This window comes from Nuphar pumila, chromosome 5, assembly GCF_984573655.1.
Source record: "Nuphar pumila chromosome 5, dmNupPumi1.hap1.1, whole genome shotgun sequence".
NCBI classification, from domain to species: Eukaryota; Viridiplantae; Streptophyta; class Magnoliopsida; order Nymphaeales; family Nymphaeaceae; genus Nuphar; species Nuphar pumila.
Genome location: NC_143253.1, coordinates 124,346,656 through 124,366,189, shown reverse-complemented (window position 1 = coordinate 124,366,189; position 19,534 = coordinate 124,346,656). Strand labels below are relative to the sequence as shown.

The following is a 19,534-nucleotide window of genomic DNA, read 5'->3' as shown; positions in this document are numbered from 1 at the left end:
TATAAAAAATTTTGTTCGTTGGTTTTTAAACTTTATAAAAACCCACTCTCTAAGAGCTGGTTCACATCAAATCAAACACGTAGAACGCATCCCTATAGTTGGATTTAGAAAGAAAAAAAAAACAAAAAATAATCGATTCGTAAGAAAGTATGGAGGATTTGAGGAAAGATAATATCATTACTACCAATTTAGTTTTATGGCATGAAACAGGGATTAATTTAAAAGAGAGAAGGAGAGGGGGGCTCATGAGTGGAAGTGATTTACCTCGGTTATTAAAGAAAAAACGATAATATATCATAATATTTAGTTTTTTTTTGCAAATTAGTCACTGTTTTTTTCATCTATTTACAAAGCAGTCTCTGCCTTTTTGTCCGTTTGCAAATTCATGATATACAGTTAATCAAAAGGCGGGGACTGATTTGCAAAAGCCCAAAAGGCGGGGACTAATTTGCAAAAGAAAACCCTAAAATTCATCATGTCCAAAAGATTATGAATTTCTTTTTCAGAATTGTATCTGCTTTCGATAACATCCTTATAACATCATAATATTTTCAAAATATCAATCATATTTGTGACAGACACGAAGGATCAGGATTCGGACACACGTGGAACCTTCTCAGGTCCAGTGTGGCCCCCACACTACTCATGCCCAAAAAAGGCAAAAAAACTGATTTTTTGAAAAAAAAAGAGAAAAAAAAATGAAAAAGGAAAAAAAGAAAACCTTCGACCTTTCTGTTCCTCGCTGCTCTTTTAAAATGACCAAAATACCCTTTGACCTCCTTGTTCCAGAAAAAGGGTGGACGTCAACGTTCACCGAACAACAAAGAAAGTGATGACGTGGCATGCAAGCCCATCAAAGATAGTCATGCCACGTATAAAACTATCCCATTTTCCCTATAATCTCCCTAGTTTTTCCATAATACCACTCGGCTCCCTTCGCTCGCTTATTATAAAGATACGCCCGCCACACGGTTGTTAAGGACAAGTCAAGTCTCTCTCTCTCTCTCTCTCTCTCTCTCTCTCTCTCTCTAAGTTTTGCATGGCGATCAGAAACCCGTTGGCCATCCGGAAATCACTCCCCGCCGGCACAGCCAGGCGGCTCTTCTCCTCCTCCTCGCCGTTGGATTTGGCTGATCAGCACGCTGGGCCGATCGATCATGCCGAGCTCCGTCGTGGCTCTTCGCCGGAGACCCTGGGGTTCGACGACCCGCAGACGCTGTTCGCGTCACTGCCGTCTTCCGAGCTGGTGAGGACGGCGTTCAACCTCCACCTCGCGTCCTGCGGGCCGCTCGTCGACGCTGGAGCGTGGCTGATGGCGTCTCAAGCGATGAGGATTCCGGCGGTGCGGCGGGCGGTGAAGGCGACTGTGTACGAGCAGTTCTGCGCGGGGGAGGGGGTCGGGGAGGCGAGCGAGACGCTGAGGAGGATGTGGGGGAGGGGGCTGAGGGTGATACTCGACTACGGCTTGGAGGACGCCGAGGGAAACGGCGACTGCGATCGCAACCTCGAGGAGTTCCTGCGGACGGTGGAGATGACGCCCTCCTTGCCACCTTCCTCTGTTAGTCTCATCTCCTTCTCCTTTTTCTTTCTTCTTTTTTTGTGTTTTTTTTGAATAATTATTTCTTCTTCTTTCATTTTGGTAGTTTCCTTTTCCGAAATGGTGAGATGGGGATTCCTTCTTGTTTTCTCTCTCTCTCTCTCTCTCGTTGTGAAGAAATGATGGTGAAAATTTCCGTATCCGTACACCCATGCTTTTTCATATGATACGATTATTCAAATTTTGTAAGAAACAATTTTACCAGTTCAAGCGTGCCTCTTGGTTTTCAGTTTTGACTTGATTTCGATTTGATGGGATGTTTTTCGATGTAGTCGCTTATCCTGATAAGGTAGGATAAGTTGAGATATTTCATTGTGGAGAAAAATTGATTATCCAACTTAGCCTTGTTTTTTTTTTTATCTTTTATTTATTTATTTTCTGTGTTGCTTTATTTTATGACAGTTTCACTCATTTCGCATTACTTGATACTTTCGTTTATCTTGCTTCTCAAATTCTCTTATACGAAGATTTCTTGAAAAATGTAGACCATTTTCGTTCGAATATGTTTTTTTTTTCTCTTAATTTTCTTAAACATATTGGACTTTTTATGTTGAATTTCATTTTCTAATACTGTTTTTAAACATTTAGTGTTGATTTCTTGGTAAGCTTCATAGTTTCTTTTTGTGTTTATTGACGAATTTCAGAAATCTGCTCAAAAACAAAAATACTGCTCTGTTCTTGATGAAGATCTTTGTTAATTGCGTTTTCTCTTATTTCCTTTGTTGGATTTTCTTGGTAGAACCATGGAAGCTTGGTCTTTATCAGAAAATATTCAGATGTGAAAAAAATTAAAAGAAAAGTTTTGGAGTTTAACCATGATTGCTTTTTGCAACACAATTTGATTTTTTGTTGATCATACTCATTTAAAAAAAAAGGAAACATAAAGACAAATAGTTGTTAAAAGGGAGGTTCGTGTTTCACATGTGGACAGGTGAGTTTTGCCTGCGTGAAAATTACTGCCATCTGCCCAATACGTTTACTGGAGAGAGTAAGTGATCTACTGAGATGGCAGCACAAACACCCTTCTTTCCATCTTCCATGGAAACTTGATTCTTTGCCGATCTTGACGGACTCAAGCGCTTTGTATCACACCCCTTCAGCGCCGCCACCTCTTTCACACCTGGAGGAAGCTGATCTGCAATTGGCTCATCAAAGACTGGAGAGACTTGCAAGAAAATGCAGTGAAGTGAATCTTCCACTGCTTGTTGATGCAGAGTATACATCAGTACAACCTGCAATTGATTACTTCACTTACTCTGCTTCAATTTCCTTCAACAAGGGAGATCTGCCAATAGTTTTTGGGACCATCCAGGCCTACTTGAAAGATGCAAGAGAACGACTTGTTAGAGTGACAGAGGATGCTGAGAGGAGAGGAATCATGATCGGCTTAAAACTGGTTAGGGGCGCTTATATCAGCAGAGAAACTAAGCTGGCATCGTCTCTGTGTGCCGATTCTCCTATCCATTCAAGCATTAATGAAACACATGAGTGTTATGATTCATGTGCCGCCTTCATGCTTGAAAAGGTTGCCAAAGGTCATGGATCTGTGGTGCTTGCTACCCATAACATCAACTCTGGTTAGTAGCTTTAATTTCCTGTTTCATTCCATGTCATGTTTGCATATTTGTGGGGAGTTGATTCAACAAACATGTTCGAAATTCCGATCCTTTTTTATTTCAAATCAATGCATAACCATGGACTTCTGAATTTTTCAATTACAGATTATGCAGAGAATTGGTGTCTAATTAACACTAAGTATAGCTTGCTATTTTAGCTAAGCACACTTTCTCATAGCATAGAATGTTCTTCTACAGTCTTAGCTAATCATGAGTGAATTGTGACTTTGAAACGATTCCAGAGTGCCTTACTGATTCCCAATTGAAAACGGTAGCAGAATACATATGAAAACTATTTCCTTTGAAATTTTTTGAGCTGTTTATGAGAATTTTACCGGTATAGAGAGAATAAAGCTTGGTGTTGGTATTATCATTCATGGGCATTACTTGCTTTATATTTATGTGAATGAGACTCTCAATTATTTGTGATCACATGGATATAATAAACTTCCTCCAAGTGATTATTTTTTAAGGTTAGAGCTAATTATGATGGTTTTCATAGGAAAATCAGCAGCAACAAAGGCAGAGGAGTTGGGGATAAGCAAGGGAAACCAAAATCTCCACTTTGCGCAACTCAAGGGTATGGCGGACAGCCTGTCCCTTGGATTGAAGAATGCAGGCTTCCAAGTGAGCAAGTACCTCCCTTTTGGCCCCTTGGAGAAGGTCATCCCTTACCTTCTCAGAAGAGCAGAGGAGAACAGAGGCCTCTTGTCGGCTTCATCTGTAGACAGGCAGCTCATAAGGTAGAAATCTTGATACCCTTTTTAACCGCTTAAATTGGTTGTCCTGTTTGTTAGGAATTCTGTTTGAGTGCCCTCCATTTTCAAATATGGTTGATTTGGTTGTATGGGCTATGGGAACTACACCATTATTAAGATGGTGGCCCAATGGAGAGCAACAACCAGTGATGGTTGCTTGTTAACCAATGGAACACATTGGATAAGGACAAGCAATTAGCTTGATACCTGTCCTTTATATTTGGAGTCTCCACTTTGCTTATCAGCACTTAGAAAAGTTGGGAATGAGAGTCAACTTATAGACAAAACCATTTTGATGGAACATCTAGGCATTAAATAAATATGTTGGTGTTGCATTGAAGTCACTAACTTGCTAAACTGTCTTCATTCATTGAGTCATATCTGGATATTAAACTATGATAACAATCTGTAAAAGAATATAAAAAACTTCCAAAAGCCACTTAGCGCCTCAATGATAATAAATTGAAAAAAAGAAAAGAAAAAAGCAATGGATGCAGATGTTGCACCTGTACAAGACTTTTGGTGCTTTGTGATTTAAAATAAAATAAGACAGCATGAGGAAAAAAAATTTGCAACTTTAGGTATGGCATCACTGAAGGGTTTTTTTTTCAAGTCAGTTGCGACAAATCTTGCGTCCTTGTTATTGCTCACCAAGTGCAACTTTCTTGACATAGTGACAATACTGCTATTCCGCTTGTGCAGCTTTCCCTTGAAGTTGGTGAAAACCATAGTTATTAAGCCTGTTTGTTTCATTCACAAAAAGGTCTTTCATGAGAAAAGGCAAGGATTTCTAAAAAACTTTCCTTGAAAGTTTTTTCATATGAAAGGAAGTGTAAAGGATTTATACATGAAAAGAGAAAGGTGGTGGAAAAAACTAGGGTCAAATGTGTCAACATGGCACTTCCACATGATGCTTGAATGCTTGTTTCACCTATGGTGGGAAAGGGAGAGAAAAGGTATGGTAGCTCAGCAATTTCCCATGAAAACCACATAAAACAAATGGGTAAAAGAAAAAAAAGAACTAGATGAACAATTACAAGCTATCCATAAAATGTACGCATCAATTATATCTAATTGAATAACAAGTAACTGATAAAAAAATTAGACTGGAGTAAATCATACTCTCAGGCTATGTGGATATGATAAATTATTTTAATGGTTGATGATTATGAATGAATGAGGATGGTACGATTGGCTCTCTTTCCCAAGCAAAAATATGATATGATATAATTTATTATTGATGTTTTGCAGGGAAGAATTGAAGAGAAGATTGAAGGCTTCAATATTAAGTGGTTGAAGTCTGGGTTTGGAGATGGCTTTCATCGGCATGGTGGCAGATTTGGAAGTAGCGAAATGGCAGATTTTTCAAGGATAAGTATAACGATGTAGGTTGCGTTCTCCTGGCCATTCAATCGGACATGTTTCACTCGGCCCACATGGCATGGCCGAATCAGGACATAAAATGGATTGGGGCTCGCCTTCTGGGACCTTTTTTACGAGACTGATCTCCGAATTTCTCTATCTGTATGTTGCTTAATAATATCCTTCTTATTTCTTCTCAAAAAGTAGAAATGAGGCCAACCAGGCATACCATCTTCATTTTAAGATGGTTGGTATGGATGTACATAAATGAATAATATAATTTGTAAACGTTAAGTTCTGTTGTATATATGTGCTATCTTTATATAAAGAAGCACACAATTAATAGAATAAATAAAGGAATGCTCAATTATTTTTGAGCGATGGCAAATACTTGACGTTATTCTGATATGGTTTGTTTAAGGCCTGGTGATGGGACTTGTTTTTTTAACGGCCCCCTCCCTCTCTAGAGAACGAGAGAGGGTAGCTGTTTTCTAGATTTGGAAATGTTACCCGAATCCAGAATCTCATAATATGTTGAGAATCTCTTGTGATAATTATCTACTCATGAAACGAATTTTGATGCCCGCCCCCCCCCCCCCCCTTCGTGGCCTACTCACAGGGGCCTCCTATGGCACAAGATGTGTGGCTGATGTACATAGCGCGTTGCGTGCAATAGACTTGGCAGTTACGATCGCCGCTAAAGACCCCATACACGGGCACTTAGTGTGTGCGACATCCATCATGGACACTGCACACTCATGTAAGTATTAACCAGGTTTAGGTTCTATGGGGTCACGAAAATAGAATCCTATACTCGGACCCACATATTTTAAAATTTTATTTTAATTAAAAATACATATAAAATACTCGGGTCTGGTCAGATACCCAAAAAAAAAATCATGACCCAAACCTGCCTTCATATTTCTCAGGTAGGGTCGGCAGTTTCCTTGCCCATACCCGAGAAATAGGGTTCAAGTCCGGTCAAGTACCTGGTACAAAGTGCACCCATTGACAGTCCTCCAGCTACCCTCTCTCTCTCTCTCAATATATATATATATAGTGATTAGGACCTTAAAAAATGTGTGATTTTTTTATCATCAAATTTTAGTGCAATATCAACCATTGACATTTTATCTCTTTAAAATAAACACGAGCATAAAGATGTTTAATAAAAAACATGTTTTTATTGTATAAGTAATAGTAAACCCATCCAACTGTTTTAATTTAATATAAGCTAGCCAAAAAGGTGTCTAAATAATCCCCATGTGGCAGCTGCCTAACACTTTTTGAGCCTACTATCATCTTACCGAGATTTGGAAGGTTTTATTTTTTACTTTTTGTAAAATCTGACTATACAAGTGTGGTTTACATGTTTGATTTTATAGGAATCTACTCTTGGGTAGTTTTTTTTTCCAACATGTAGTTAGGTTTTTATAAGATTTAAAAATCAATGGTCTATAATTTTCAAAATTATTCAAGTAAAATCACAACAATCAAACGATGATCTACAATTTTTAATGTCCTTTAGCTTAGGTTAAATCACAAGTGGAATTATAATAGTAACCTTGATCATTAAGATTACAAGCTGTTTACTTTTTCTTTATGAGAATGAACGAGTATTTTCCAATTTTCAAGGGATATTACAAGACACCAAAAAAGAAACACGTTTTGCAAGATGATAGGTGTTGAGCTGAGGTCTCTATTTCATTGTTTTCACGAAAAGTTTGGGTAATAGCTAGAATTTTAAAAAGAGTGAGGCTCATATTTGAAATTAGAAGCAAAGGATTGCCCCATAAATGGAATTATCCTTCTTAAAACCAGGGGTGGACATTGGACTGGGCCAGACCCGCTGATAATGGACCCATAAAGGCTCAATTGGCCTTAACAGCTGCCAAAAGCCCAACCCAACACTATCCAGGTCCGGCTTTCTTTTTGATGTTTGTGACCCACCTATAAATCTGATATCCGATAAACCTGAAATTTGATCTGAAACCCAATAGGCCAGTATAATAACCAGATTGACCCCATGAGAGCCGAGTACCTCTTCCTTAAGCTTTCTTTTTCTATGAAAAAATGAAAAACAAAAAAATTAATAGAGAGAGAGAGAGAGCCGAACTATAAACATCAACATTACAAAAATGGTCAACAAACATTGAACCAAACGGCAACGCAAAACAGACCGAGAGAACAGAAACAAGACTAAGAACAATAAGAAACAAAAATCATGCTAAATCAGCCTGATTCAGAGGGGTCCACGGCGACAAAAAGCGCTAAAGATCGGGGATGGTAATGCGCAAAATAGCGTACACATCCGCCAAAATACAGTTCACTAATTTATTGAAAATTGCTGAAACTTACTAGAAAACAACATTGTTGTGAGTCATCCAAACAACCCACCAGGATGAGAAAAGCCACGTTCTTCAAATAATCCGCCAGTGCTTGCAACTGCAAACTGGCTGAGGGCCTCATAAAAGGTCTACAACGAACGACTCCTGGCACACAGTAACAATAGGCTTATTCCAGGTAACCTTAAAAAGGTTCAGAAAAACCGGGCACTCCCAGAAAAGGTGAAACACAGATTCTTTGGCCGCCTCACACAGAACACATTTACTGAAAAGATGGAAACCGATAGATTTGAGGAAGCTGTCAGTCTACACCCATTCGTGAAAGATTAGCTATGCCAGAAAACACGATCGAGGAGTAGGTCCCTTGTCCTAGATAAGGCGCGCAGGGAACCAATCCACCCCGAAGGCAGGAGAGACAGGTAGCAAGCTCTTGTGCGGAAAGAGCCATTAGGGGCAAGAGTTCGACGAAAGAATTGGGCCTGAGAGACATCGTTGCCCTCATTAGAAAAAGCAATCGACCAAGCTTGGATTCATGAGTGATGCAGTTGCGAAACGGTTGGCCGAATTGTGCGGTGGTCAACAAACAACAATTCAACCGATCCGTATTTAGCAAGAAGAAAGCTTGCACATGAGGACCCGGTTGGTGCGCAAGCTAGCTTTGCTTTACGATGAAAACAATATTTTTCAACCTGAAATCCGGAATCCCCAACCCTGCCCTATTCTGAGGAAGCATTAGAGATTCTCAACTCACCAGGTGGCACTTGTTGTTGGTACTTCACCCAGAACAAAGGAAATTTGCCAACAACCGAGAGAACTTCTTGCTGACCCCTATAGGCATCAGGAACATAGACATAAAGAATTCTGACATAGCATTTAAAACGTGCTTGATGAGAGTAAGTCTACCAATGACGAAAAGGTAAGATGCTTGTCAAGCCGATATTTTAGTCTGAACCTTTTGAAGAGTTGCATTCCAGGCTGCCGATGGGATACGCCAGATCTGTAGTAGCAGACCCAAGTAGGGAAAAAATTTTCTGAAATAGCGCATTCGAAAATTCGCTGACCAATAGCCAGCATAGAAGGAGGGACATTTATCATGGACAAACAACACTTATCATAATTCATAGATAAACTTGACATCGATAGAAAAAAAAGAAGGATAAGCTTGATTCTTAACATTTGTTGGATGGATGTACTGTCGAAAATTATCATGTCATCGGCATAAGTAAGGATATGACTAGGGAACTCCTGGATTATGAGAGAACCAATGAGACCACACTCCACGACCCTCTTAAACAGAACCATAGGGCCTTCAAAAATGACGTTAAAGAGCAAAGAAGACAGAGGGCATCCTTGTCGAAGACCGCAACCAAGTTTGAACTGCTGGCCACAGACCCCGTTGATCTGAATTTGTGACTGGGCATTTGTAACCAGCTCACACACCCAACTAGAGAAACACCGACCAAAACCAAAGTTCGCCAGCATGTAGAAAAGAAAAGGCCAATAAACCGAGTTGTAGGCTTTGTGGAAGTCAAGCTTCAAAGTGAAGAAAGGCCACCCACTGATCTGAGAGAGTGTAGCACTTCTGTGGCTAGAATGAAGGAATATTGCAGTCGTCTACGAGGGATGAAGGTGAACTGTGCATCCAAAAAAAATTAAGGAGCGACTGAACGCATCCTATTCGCCATGACCTTGGTGATAATTTGGTAAATTCTCCCCATAATGGATTTGGGGCAGAATCGTGAGATGTCCGATAAAGCTGCTTCCTTAGGAATAAGAGAAACAATGACCAGGTGATAGTGAATCGGCAAACGACAATGGAACTCAACGAATACACTAAGAATGTCACTCTTAACACAGGGCCAGAAAATGTGAAAGAAATCCACAAGATAACCATAAGAGCCCAGAGCTTTCCAACCTGACGAATCCTGCTCGACAAAATAGATTTTCTCTTCAGTGAAAGAAGCCTGCATAGACGAGGAAAGAGCACGGTCCATAGACCGAATGAAGGCAGGACCCATTGAACCACCGACCGAGTGGCCGCAGGAATACAGGTTAATGAAATAATTGGTAACTATTGGTAGGACTTGTTCGCTCGAGTAGGAGACACCCTCAATTGAAAGAGAGTGAATGGCTTGCCTTCTATGCCTATGAGATGCGAAGGAATGGAAAAACCTGGTGTTTTCGTCACCCGCTTTAAGCCATAGCACACGAGACCGCTGCTTTTAGTGGATCTCATCCTTCAGTCTCCAAGAATGCAATAACAGAGTCAGCTCAACAGATCTTTCATTGAGGCTTTCAATATCGGAGGTAGTCAGGGAGGTCGTAGCCGAGAGAGACTGATGGATAGAAGACAATTCACACTCCCATTCTCCTAGATTCTAGAATTTATTGATGTTACTAGAAATAAGCTAAGATTTGATGTCGCGAGACAAGCGGAGGAGCTTGACCAGGCAACGGGTTGCCGCCCTAACCGCAGAGCAAAGTCTACTCCAAGAATGGAAGACGATCGACTCAAAACCAAACTCCTTTAGCCACCATTGCTCAAATCTAAAGGTTCTGTAGCCGGAGAAGCCATGCCCCCATCGGATAACAACCTGACTATGATCCGAGATAGATTGGGGTAGGAGACAACACGAGATGTCATTGAGAGAGCCCAGCAAAACCGGAGAGACGAGCACGCGATAGCACGAGCGAGATCGCCAATTGGACCAAGAGAAAGCTTTACCGATATGGAGGATGTGATACATGTGGTGCATCTGAATAAAGTTTTGGAAGCCAATCATAGAATCTGAGTAGGAAACAAGAACCAAAACTCCTCTCGACGACTCTGGCGGTGGGGACCGTACACCATGGTGACTACGACCGACACAGGCTTGGCAGGAAGGGGCAGGGCGACGGAGATGAAGAACGCGCCTTCGTCCAGTTGGTAGATGTCTAGAGAAGGCTTTTCGAGGACAAAGACACCTCCCGCATAATAGAGCGCGGGCTTGAAGAAAAAATTCACACCTAGCCAGATTTCAGATACAATCGAGCGTGAGACCTCCACCATCTTTGTCTCACAAAGAGCGATGCGATCCGACTTCTCTTGACGGATCCAGCTCGCAAGGAACATACGCTTTGAGGGGCAATTCAAGCTCCTAATATTTCAACATATAATCTTCATAACTGAATATCAGGAAAACCCCGAGAAGTACGGTTCCGCGTTGAGCGCCTAGGAGTTACTCCATAATGGAAGGAGGGAGAATGCAAGGTCCAACGACGTCCCATGTGAGAGAAACCACCACGCCCCGGAGATGAAAAGCCCCCCAACTGAAGAAGGAGGAGGCGCGTTGACTGTTGGGATATGCAGATCAACAACGATCACAACAACAAATCATCTGCAATAGCATCGAAGGACTCAAGCATAAGGATGTAGATGTTTTGTATCTGTGACTGAGGGAGCAATATATCGAGACACCGAGCTGCTTCGACCACAGACAGACCCATAGAGGAAGAGAGAGGACTTTGCAGAGAAGGCAAAACGGCTATCGAAGGAGAGGGCGAGATGGGAGAGTCCCCTTGTCCATCGAACTCAGACTTCTTGGAGGTTGAGGTATCAACAGAGGAGGAAGGATTCTAGACATTCGCGATGAAAGGTGGGGGACAGACAAGACTGTTGAAAATCAGGCATAGAGGAGATACATTGCTTCGATCTTTGAGAGACGACACCATGACTGAGATGCCATCAACGTGCATGCAGAGGAATCGAGGCAAACACAAGTCTCCGATGAGAGGTTGATGATTGACCAACACAGAAAACAAAAGCATCCGAGAGATGAACCGTCGACTGCGGGAAAAGCACAGGAGCTAAACCACCATCGTGAAGAGGAGACAAAATGATGATGCAGCCTTGTACGGTGGGCTGAGAGAAGACTAAGGCTTCTAGATCACTACGAAAGGGCACTGAGGCCTATCAACCTCGGGCAAGTAGTCCACCATAGATGGCGGCTGCAACAAACAACGCTTATCGAGCATCCATTTAGCCCACCAAACACTGGAGGGGCAAGATCTTGGCAAAGATGGCTCAGAACACCTGCTAGCCTCCCCTTGAGCCGTCCGGATGCCTCAGTAATAAGAGGCAAGGAGGGAGGATGAGAAATGATGCGTGCAACATGAACCACCACTCATCCCAACCACAGACTCCAAAGCGCAAAGGGGCGAACCCCAGGACGGCTATCAACTCTGAATGAAGTGCCAAGATTAGAGATGACAACCTTAAAGGAAGGTGTCGAGGTCCCCTGCAGAGGCTGATGATTGCCGGATGTAGACCCATCGACAGATGAAAGGAGAAACAATAACTTTTGAGAACACACACGAGATGAGCTACCGTCTTGAAAAAGAGGGCAAACAGATGCTAAAACCTCGAGGGACGAGCTTAGAGCAGACTGAGTACCATAGAAAACCTCCATAGGGCTTTTTGACCCAACGACGTCAGGTAAGGGAACCACCAGAGCAGATGGCTGCAGCCGGACTTGATTACCAAAGAGCCAACACGGCCACCAAAGGATTGAATGACGGAATCACGACAGAGCTAAGTCGAAAAGATTGCATGCCATTTCTTTTGCCGCCGAAACCACAGAGTACTTGGACGACACCCAAAACTGCAATCATCGCTAAAAGAAGAATCCGCGAAATCGAGGGTAACACTAGAGGAAGGGAAACCGGCATTGAGGCGCAGGAACCAAGATGAGCACTGGGGGTGAGAGGTCCACCAGGAGGGACGCGACCGAGATGGGCTTGCTGGACATGTTTCCCCATGAACGACATAGGCATAGACTACGATGGGAGAGTCAACACCCAAGTAGAATCGATCTTTATAGCCATGAAAGAAGATGAAGGATCCTGCAGCTGACCGATCTTCACCCAAGGCGAGAACGCGGTTTTGTGTTGGGGGTGCTTAACACGCGAAGAAGCTCGACCGCAGGAATGAGATGAGAGGACAACACTAGAGCGCTTGCAGACCGGGTGTCACCTGGACCGAAAAGACGAGGCGCAAAGGTGGCCGACAAACGACACACCACCAGTCACCCGGCTTAGCTTGAGAAAGATTCGAGCAAGATAAATTCTGGGTAAATGATTGCTGCCAGAGTGACTTAACCTCCTGCCAGCCACGTAAGCCATTTGATCGAAAAGAAATACGGTAGAAAAAAGAAGCACGAAGTAGGGCGCCGATCAAGCAAGCATGAAGAAGCTCAACCTTGATGGCTCACATGAAATGCCTGATGTTACAAGGGAGCAGCGAGACAGAGGCCTGAGAGAGAAAAAAACATACAAAAAGAGAGGCAGAAAGGGAGGGCAACAGAAGTGCCTAGGTGACAGAGAGTGAAAGCTAGCCTCCAGTCACTCAAGGCCTCTTGGATGGAGAAGAGGGCCTGATTGATGAGCAGAGGATGGGTGGGCATAGGCCCCAAAAGAAGAAGGATGAGAGTGGCACGAGCAAGCAAACGAAAAAACCTTAAAGCAAGGCCATAAGGAGAGAGAGAGTCCCGAAAGAAAGAGGGGGCGTAGAGAGAGAGAGAGTCCCCGAAAAAAGAGGGGCATAGAGAGAGAGGCACCCCCTCACCGTTGGATTGTTATCCTTGACGCTTGATGTAATCCTGCTGGAACTTCGGAAAGAGAGATGATGAATAACGAGTTGCAGGTGCTCAGGTCAAGAGCGAACGAACTTCTGTTGAGAGAAGAGTGGAAAGACTACATTGATGCCTACACCCAGTTCCTCAAATCTCTGGGAACAACACCCTTCTGAAGAACTCGACGCAACGTTGAAGAAGCCTCTGTGCTTAGCCTTTGCTAACAGAGCGGAAGCTCTGTTCGAACTCAAGAACTTTGGTGCATCAATACAAGATTGCGACATAGCATTGCAGATCGACATTAACCATTTGAAATCGCTCGTATGCAGGGGGAAGACATTGCTATAACTTGATCAGTACTCAAAAGCCTCTGAATGCTTTCAAAAGGTAGTGGCTCTTCCACCCCACTGCGGTTGCGCCGCCGCCAACTCGATCCAGTGCCTTCTCAATCACAGCAGGAAGCTTGAGGTTCAGTCAAGGACAGGTAACTGTGATTCAACGGAATGGATACTGAATGGATTTCAAGGGCCACTCCCACCCTTGGCAGAAATGAATAGTCTGGTGTGGGTTGTTAACCATGAGAGAGAGAAGATGGCTCAGAGAGAGCAAGAGAATGATGGTAGGACCCGTGAGTTAGGGATATAGGAATAGGCCGAGATAGACGGGACATTCATCAGATCAAAATCTCCCTTTGTTACAATTTCGGGATCTTCATCCAAAAGTCTCATCATGATTTTCTCATTTCCTTTTATCCAATTATTTCATTCTAGCGGACTTTGTCTTTTTTCGAGCCATTCAGGATAAGGTGCTAAACCTGAGAATTATTTTCACAAAATAATTCTTTCCCACCCAGTTCAGGAGATTTTCTCACTAGGGCATTTTTATTTTTGATTTTTGATGTGTTTTTCTTTGCCAATAAGCTCAGCTTTCAATCGGCTTAACAACAAAGAGGGGCATCTGTAAACACCCCAAATTTTTTAAAGTTTCAAAATTTTCTTTTTTGCCCCTAGGACTCACCTTCTGAGTCGATCAGAAGGGCAATTAAGTCAATTTCTAATCATTTATCAGATTCACTTTCTGGTTAAAGTTCTGAAGCCCAATTTTATTTTCTATATTTGACCAAATCTCGAATCCAGATCAGATATCCAAATTTAATTTCGAGCCCAATTCTCCTGTTTTTAATTCAAAATCTAAAAATCCAAAATCAATTCTCTGTATGGTTCAAGTATTACGTCCAGATCCAATCTCCATTTGGATCTACTCTTCTCATTTTTTCATCAGTTCGAGATCCAAACTCAATATTTTACTCAAAAATCTTGGATCTAGATCCGTTTTGAAACTCAAACTTTAAAATTAATTCTGCTATTTTACAAAACTCTCCTTTTGTAAAATCCTCAAAATTTCAAATTCAATATTTTCTTAAATGTTTTAAAAACCTCATATGAATCCCATCTCTTAAGTCCCTTGTATTTTCCTTGCATTTTAGGTTTTTCTTTCAGAAATCACATAAATGGGGCGAAATTTCAGAAAAAGTAAACTTTAGGGTTTTGAAAATCTTCATAACTAGAACCCTCTCTTTAAATTTTTTTAAAAGTTTAAGGGACTGCTTTTGAAAAATATTGTAACGGCCTCCCCCTTTATAACCACCATCGAAGGGGAGGGGAAGGCCATTGATCATTACAACGAGCTCTCTCGATCTCTTTTCTTTCTCTTTCCTTTTTCTCTTCCTCTCTTTTTCTCCTTCTTCCTTTTTTCCTCTCTCTCTCCTTTTCCCTCTGTTTTTTCTCTTCTTGATTGACTGAAGGAGATCAGTCTAGCAGGAGTGCATACAGAGGAATCACCTCTCTTCTTTCAAGCTCTGCCAAGCCACAGTGAGAATCATCCCTTCTCCCTCTTTGTTTTTCTGTGAATTTGCCTCTTTCTTCTTCTTTCTTTTTTATTTTTCCTAGTATTGGCTTTTGTTTCATTTTCCACTATCCATCGGAAGCACCAGATGCAACATCGATCTGCCTATAGTAACATCGATCTGCACACTGCAACAAGTCATTGATTTCATTCTATTAATTGTTATCTTCATGTGGCTTATGCTTCAACACTTTTTATTTTCTCTTTTTTTTTTTGCAATTCATTGTAACATTTTCGTTGTTTATTCACGCATTTGATTTGCTACATCTAACTACAAACCTGCATCATTCTCTCATTCATCGCATTTCCATCATATTCACCATTGCTCCATTTCGTTTTTTAATCATGGCATCGATCATTCCTTCATTACAGTTAGATCTGCATCAACTTGCAAACCTGCTCTACATTCATTTTGATCATCCTGCATTACATTTAGACTTGCATCAATACATATTTGCATATTCATCATCTTCATTTGCATCTTAGATTTTATATTCTACGACATACATGAATCTCTCAATCGAATCTTGATTTCGTGCATCTTCGATAACCCCTGCTTGTCTTGCATTTCATTTTATGGTATTTGTTCATCTCATATTTTCCTCCAGCAGGCTTCTGGTATGCAATTTATTGTATCATTCATTCCTTGCGCTTCTCACAGCATAGCATTTTGACTTCCCGTTTTATCTTTGCATCAGTTGTTGTGTTCTTCATTCTGCATTGCACCATTAAAGTTTGATGCACAACATATTCTGTGCATTACATTCAGCACCCCACCATTTTCATCACCTATTGTAATTTCATCGCCAAGTAATGTTGTGTCTTCACTTTCCTGCATTCTACATATTAGTCCCCTGCATTGTATGACTTGCATCGCATCTGCATATGCATTTCTTCATTGCATCCTATATCCTGTTCAGCATCCCTGTATTCTAAATGTTGTTTGCTGCAATTTGCTTGATTTAAATGCATCCATTGCTGCATCACTTTTATCTTCACATGTACATCATCATCTCTATCGTGTCCCCATTTACATTCACTACATTTATGCTGTAGCATCATCATACTCATCATTTCACCTTCTGTTCTTAGCTGCATCCAACTTGCATTGCATTCACTGCAGTGATTTTGTCATTCCTGCATATATCAACATCTGATTCAGCCTCATATCATCTATCATTTAGTTATTTCTGCAACACCTGTTCTTTCTTTCATTCATTGCATGATATCACCTATGTATCGTCATTTTGTTTATCGCATAGCAGAAGCATCTTCATTAAGTATCATACATTACCCGTTTTTCCTTCTAGCAATCATCCACCCGATTACTAATTTGACGTTTATTAACAAGCAAGTCACCCAACATCTTCAGAGTTATCTAAATCATACTTGTACATCCCTGAAAGAACTATAGGGACAATGAGTGGAAACTTTAAATGCCTGTACTCAGCCAATTTTGCTGTAGGAAAGTCCCATATAATCAATCCCATTGAGCTAGTGACCATGAAATCCAAGAACAACCATCTCAGCCCGAGAAAAGAATTGATACCTGTGAGATTCCCAAATCTTTTTCTAGGGTAAAGAACAATATTGTTATCCAGCATCTTTGTAATAGCCTTTGAGTCAGGCCTCTTAGAATGATGCTTCGGTTCAACATGATTCATACTTCCATTTTTTCTCAAATTTAATGACTTTGCAGGAACCTTCTTATCATTCCCCTTCATGCTTGTCTTATGTTTTTTCCCTTAGATATAAAAGAAATAGTCTGCTTAATGCCAGCAAAACCATATGTTTTAATTGTTGCAAATATGAGGCATATGTTTTCTGTTTTGAGTCAGTATAAGAGTGTCAGATCTGAAATACTAAATTTTAGTGAATTGGATGAGGATATTGTGCACCGTACAAAGCTGGAACTTGTACCAGCAGTTGTTGATGTTGCTCTTCAAATTGTTGTTTGTGTTTCTGTTCAATCTGAATTGCAAAATGCTTTGGTATATATTACCCCTGCAACTTCAGTATATCTCCACTGCTGAAGAAGCTGATATAAGAGAAGCATACAATGTTGGTACTAATATGTAAATCGCCAAGAATATGCTTCCTGTCTGTACAGTTCAAGCCTTGTCGAGTTTGAGTACATGTTACATCAGTCATATGGGGTTCCCTCAATGGTTTTTAATTATGGAATTTCCGTATATACATGCATTTAATATATGGAATTCCCTCAATTGCATTCATTTCATTTCTTGCAATTTACACAATCACATGTATTTTCATGTTTAATATACTATATCCATTTCTCATTTCAGCATATAATATGCATTTTCAGTTTAGTATATCACATGCATTTTTATTTAGCATAGGCATTGCACTTAGGCAAATGCATATGCATTTCTTCATAAGCATAGGCATTGCACTTAGGCAAATGCTGATGCATCTCTCCATAAGCATAGGCATTGCACTTAGGCATATGCATATGCATCTCTTCATAAGCATAGGCATTGCACTTAGGTAAATGCATATGCATCTCTTCATAAGCATAGGCATTACACTTAGGCATATGCATATGCATTTTTTCATAAGCATAGGCATTGCACTTAGGCATATGCATATGCATTTTTTCATAAGCATAGGCATTGCACTTAGGCAAATGCATATGCATCTCATTCATGCATAGACATTACATCTTCACATATGCATATCATATCTCATAGGCATATCAAAATTCATATGCATATCATATCTCATATGCATATCATATTACATATGCATATTATATTACATATGCATTTCACATTTCATATGCATAACATATTACATATGCGTATTCACATTTCATATGCAGATTATATTTCGTATGCATATTACATTTCATATACATATCATATTACATATGCATATTCATATTTCATAGTATTACATTTCATATGCATATTACATTTTAGTTTTAGCATAGCATTTGCCATTTTTTTTGTATTTCGTATCTTTGTTGCTTTGTACTATTTTCTGTTTTGCAGGGAAACGCGGAAGACTTTGGTCTCGCTCTCAGATTATAGAATTTTAATGTTCATTTTAAATTTGAAGATTATAATAATTTTATTTAATGAGAATTTTTATCTTCTATCTAGATTAAAATGGATGGGCATGTAGTTGCATTTTAAATTCTTGTAATTGATTTGATATTTCATTTTTATTTTATTTTTCTCAAAAAGCACTATGGTATAACACGAATGACACGTGCACTATTCTAATAAGAGGTAATTAATCTTAAGTAGATGATTCACATTTTTGGCCATAGTCAGAATGCGAACAATACTTAAGATTTTTATCTTTTATTGAATAAAACTTGACCTACACTTTAGGTCATTTTTGAAAATTATCATACTTTCAAAAATCAATTTCCTTTCTTCATTTGTTAGAATTTAAAATGAAAATTATTTTGAGATATATTTGTGGCCATAGTCATGAATATATTAAAAATTAATTTTGTTTTAAATTCTATAAAACTCAAAATCTTGTTTTAAAATAAAATCTTTTAAATTTCTTTGTTAAATGCATTCATCATAAAATTACATCATTTCATTATTTTCATTTTCAAATTATTTCAATGTCAAAATACTCAAAGTGATTTTTGAAATTCATTTTCAAAATTACTTTTCAAAACAAATTAACATTTATTTCTCAAAAGTCAATTCCCATTTCAAAGTATTTTCAAAGCCAAAATTCAAATTCAAAAATCCAAAGTACTCTTAAATTCCAAATATTTTCAAAACATTTTCAAGATGTTTTTTAAGTTGACTTCAATTATTTTTTGTCTTGAAATTTATTTTCAAAATCCTGAAATTTAAATCCTAACTTTAATTTCAATTCAATTTCAAATTTCAAATTCTAAATTCCAATTTCAAACTTCATTATATCTCCAATTTCTAATTCCAATTTCACCAAGTCTAATTTCAAAATCCCAATTTTAAATTCCAATTTCAGTTCAATTTCAATTGCAAATTCTAACTTTAAATTCAAATTTTAAATTCTAAATTCAATTTCAAATCTCAATTTCAATATCAAATTCAAATCTCAAATTCAACATCAATTCCAATTTCAAATTCAAATTCAACTTTTATTTTCAATTTCCATTTTCAAAATTCAAATTTCAATTTCCATTTTCATAATAAAATTTCATTATCTATTTTCAAAATAATTTTGAATTCAAATAGTTTTCTAAGTGATTTCAAAACATTTTTAGCAAAGTTTCAAAGTATATTCTCAACTCAATTTCGAAATTCATTTGGAATTATGATTTTGGCATATTTTCAAAATTCAAAAGCATACATCATATTTCAAACCA

The 19,534-nt window shown here is 39.5% G+C and overlaps 1 protein-coding gene across 1 annotated transcript; it reads left to right on the top strand.

Moving 5' to 3' along the window:
* Positions 1–989: 989 nt before the first annotated feature.
* LOC149838525 (proline dehydrogenase 2, mitochondrial-like) lies at positions 990–5,712 on the top strand. Its single transcript, XM_090007719.1, has 4 exons — positions 990–1,558; positions 2,529–3,174; positions 3,716–3,956; positions 5,223–5,712. The coding sequence occupies exons 1-4, from the start codon at positions 1,040–1,042 to the stop codon at positions 5,266–5,268; spliced, it is 1,452 nt and encodes a 483-aa protein (XP_089863845.1). The 5' UTR covers positions 990–1,039; the 3' UTR covers positions 5,269–5,712.
* Positions 5,713–19,534: the final 13,822 nt, after the last annotated feature.

Coding starts and splice junctions, on each gene's coding strand:
- LOC149838525 (XM_090007719.1), top strand. CDS start 1,040: ATGGCGATCAGAAACCCGTTGGCCATCCGGAAATCACTCCCCGCCGGC. Junction 1,559..2,528: donor CCTCCTTGCCACCTTCCTCT/GTTAGTCTCATC, acceptor ACATGTGGACAG/GTGAGTTTTGCCTGCGTGAA. Junction 3,957..5,222: donor GTAGACAGGCAGCTCATAAG/GTAGAAATCTTG, acceptor GATGTTTTGCAG/GGAAGAATTGAAGAGAAGAT.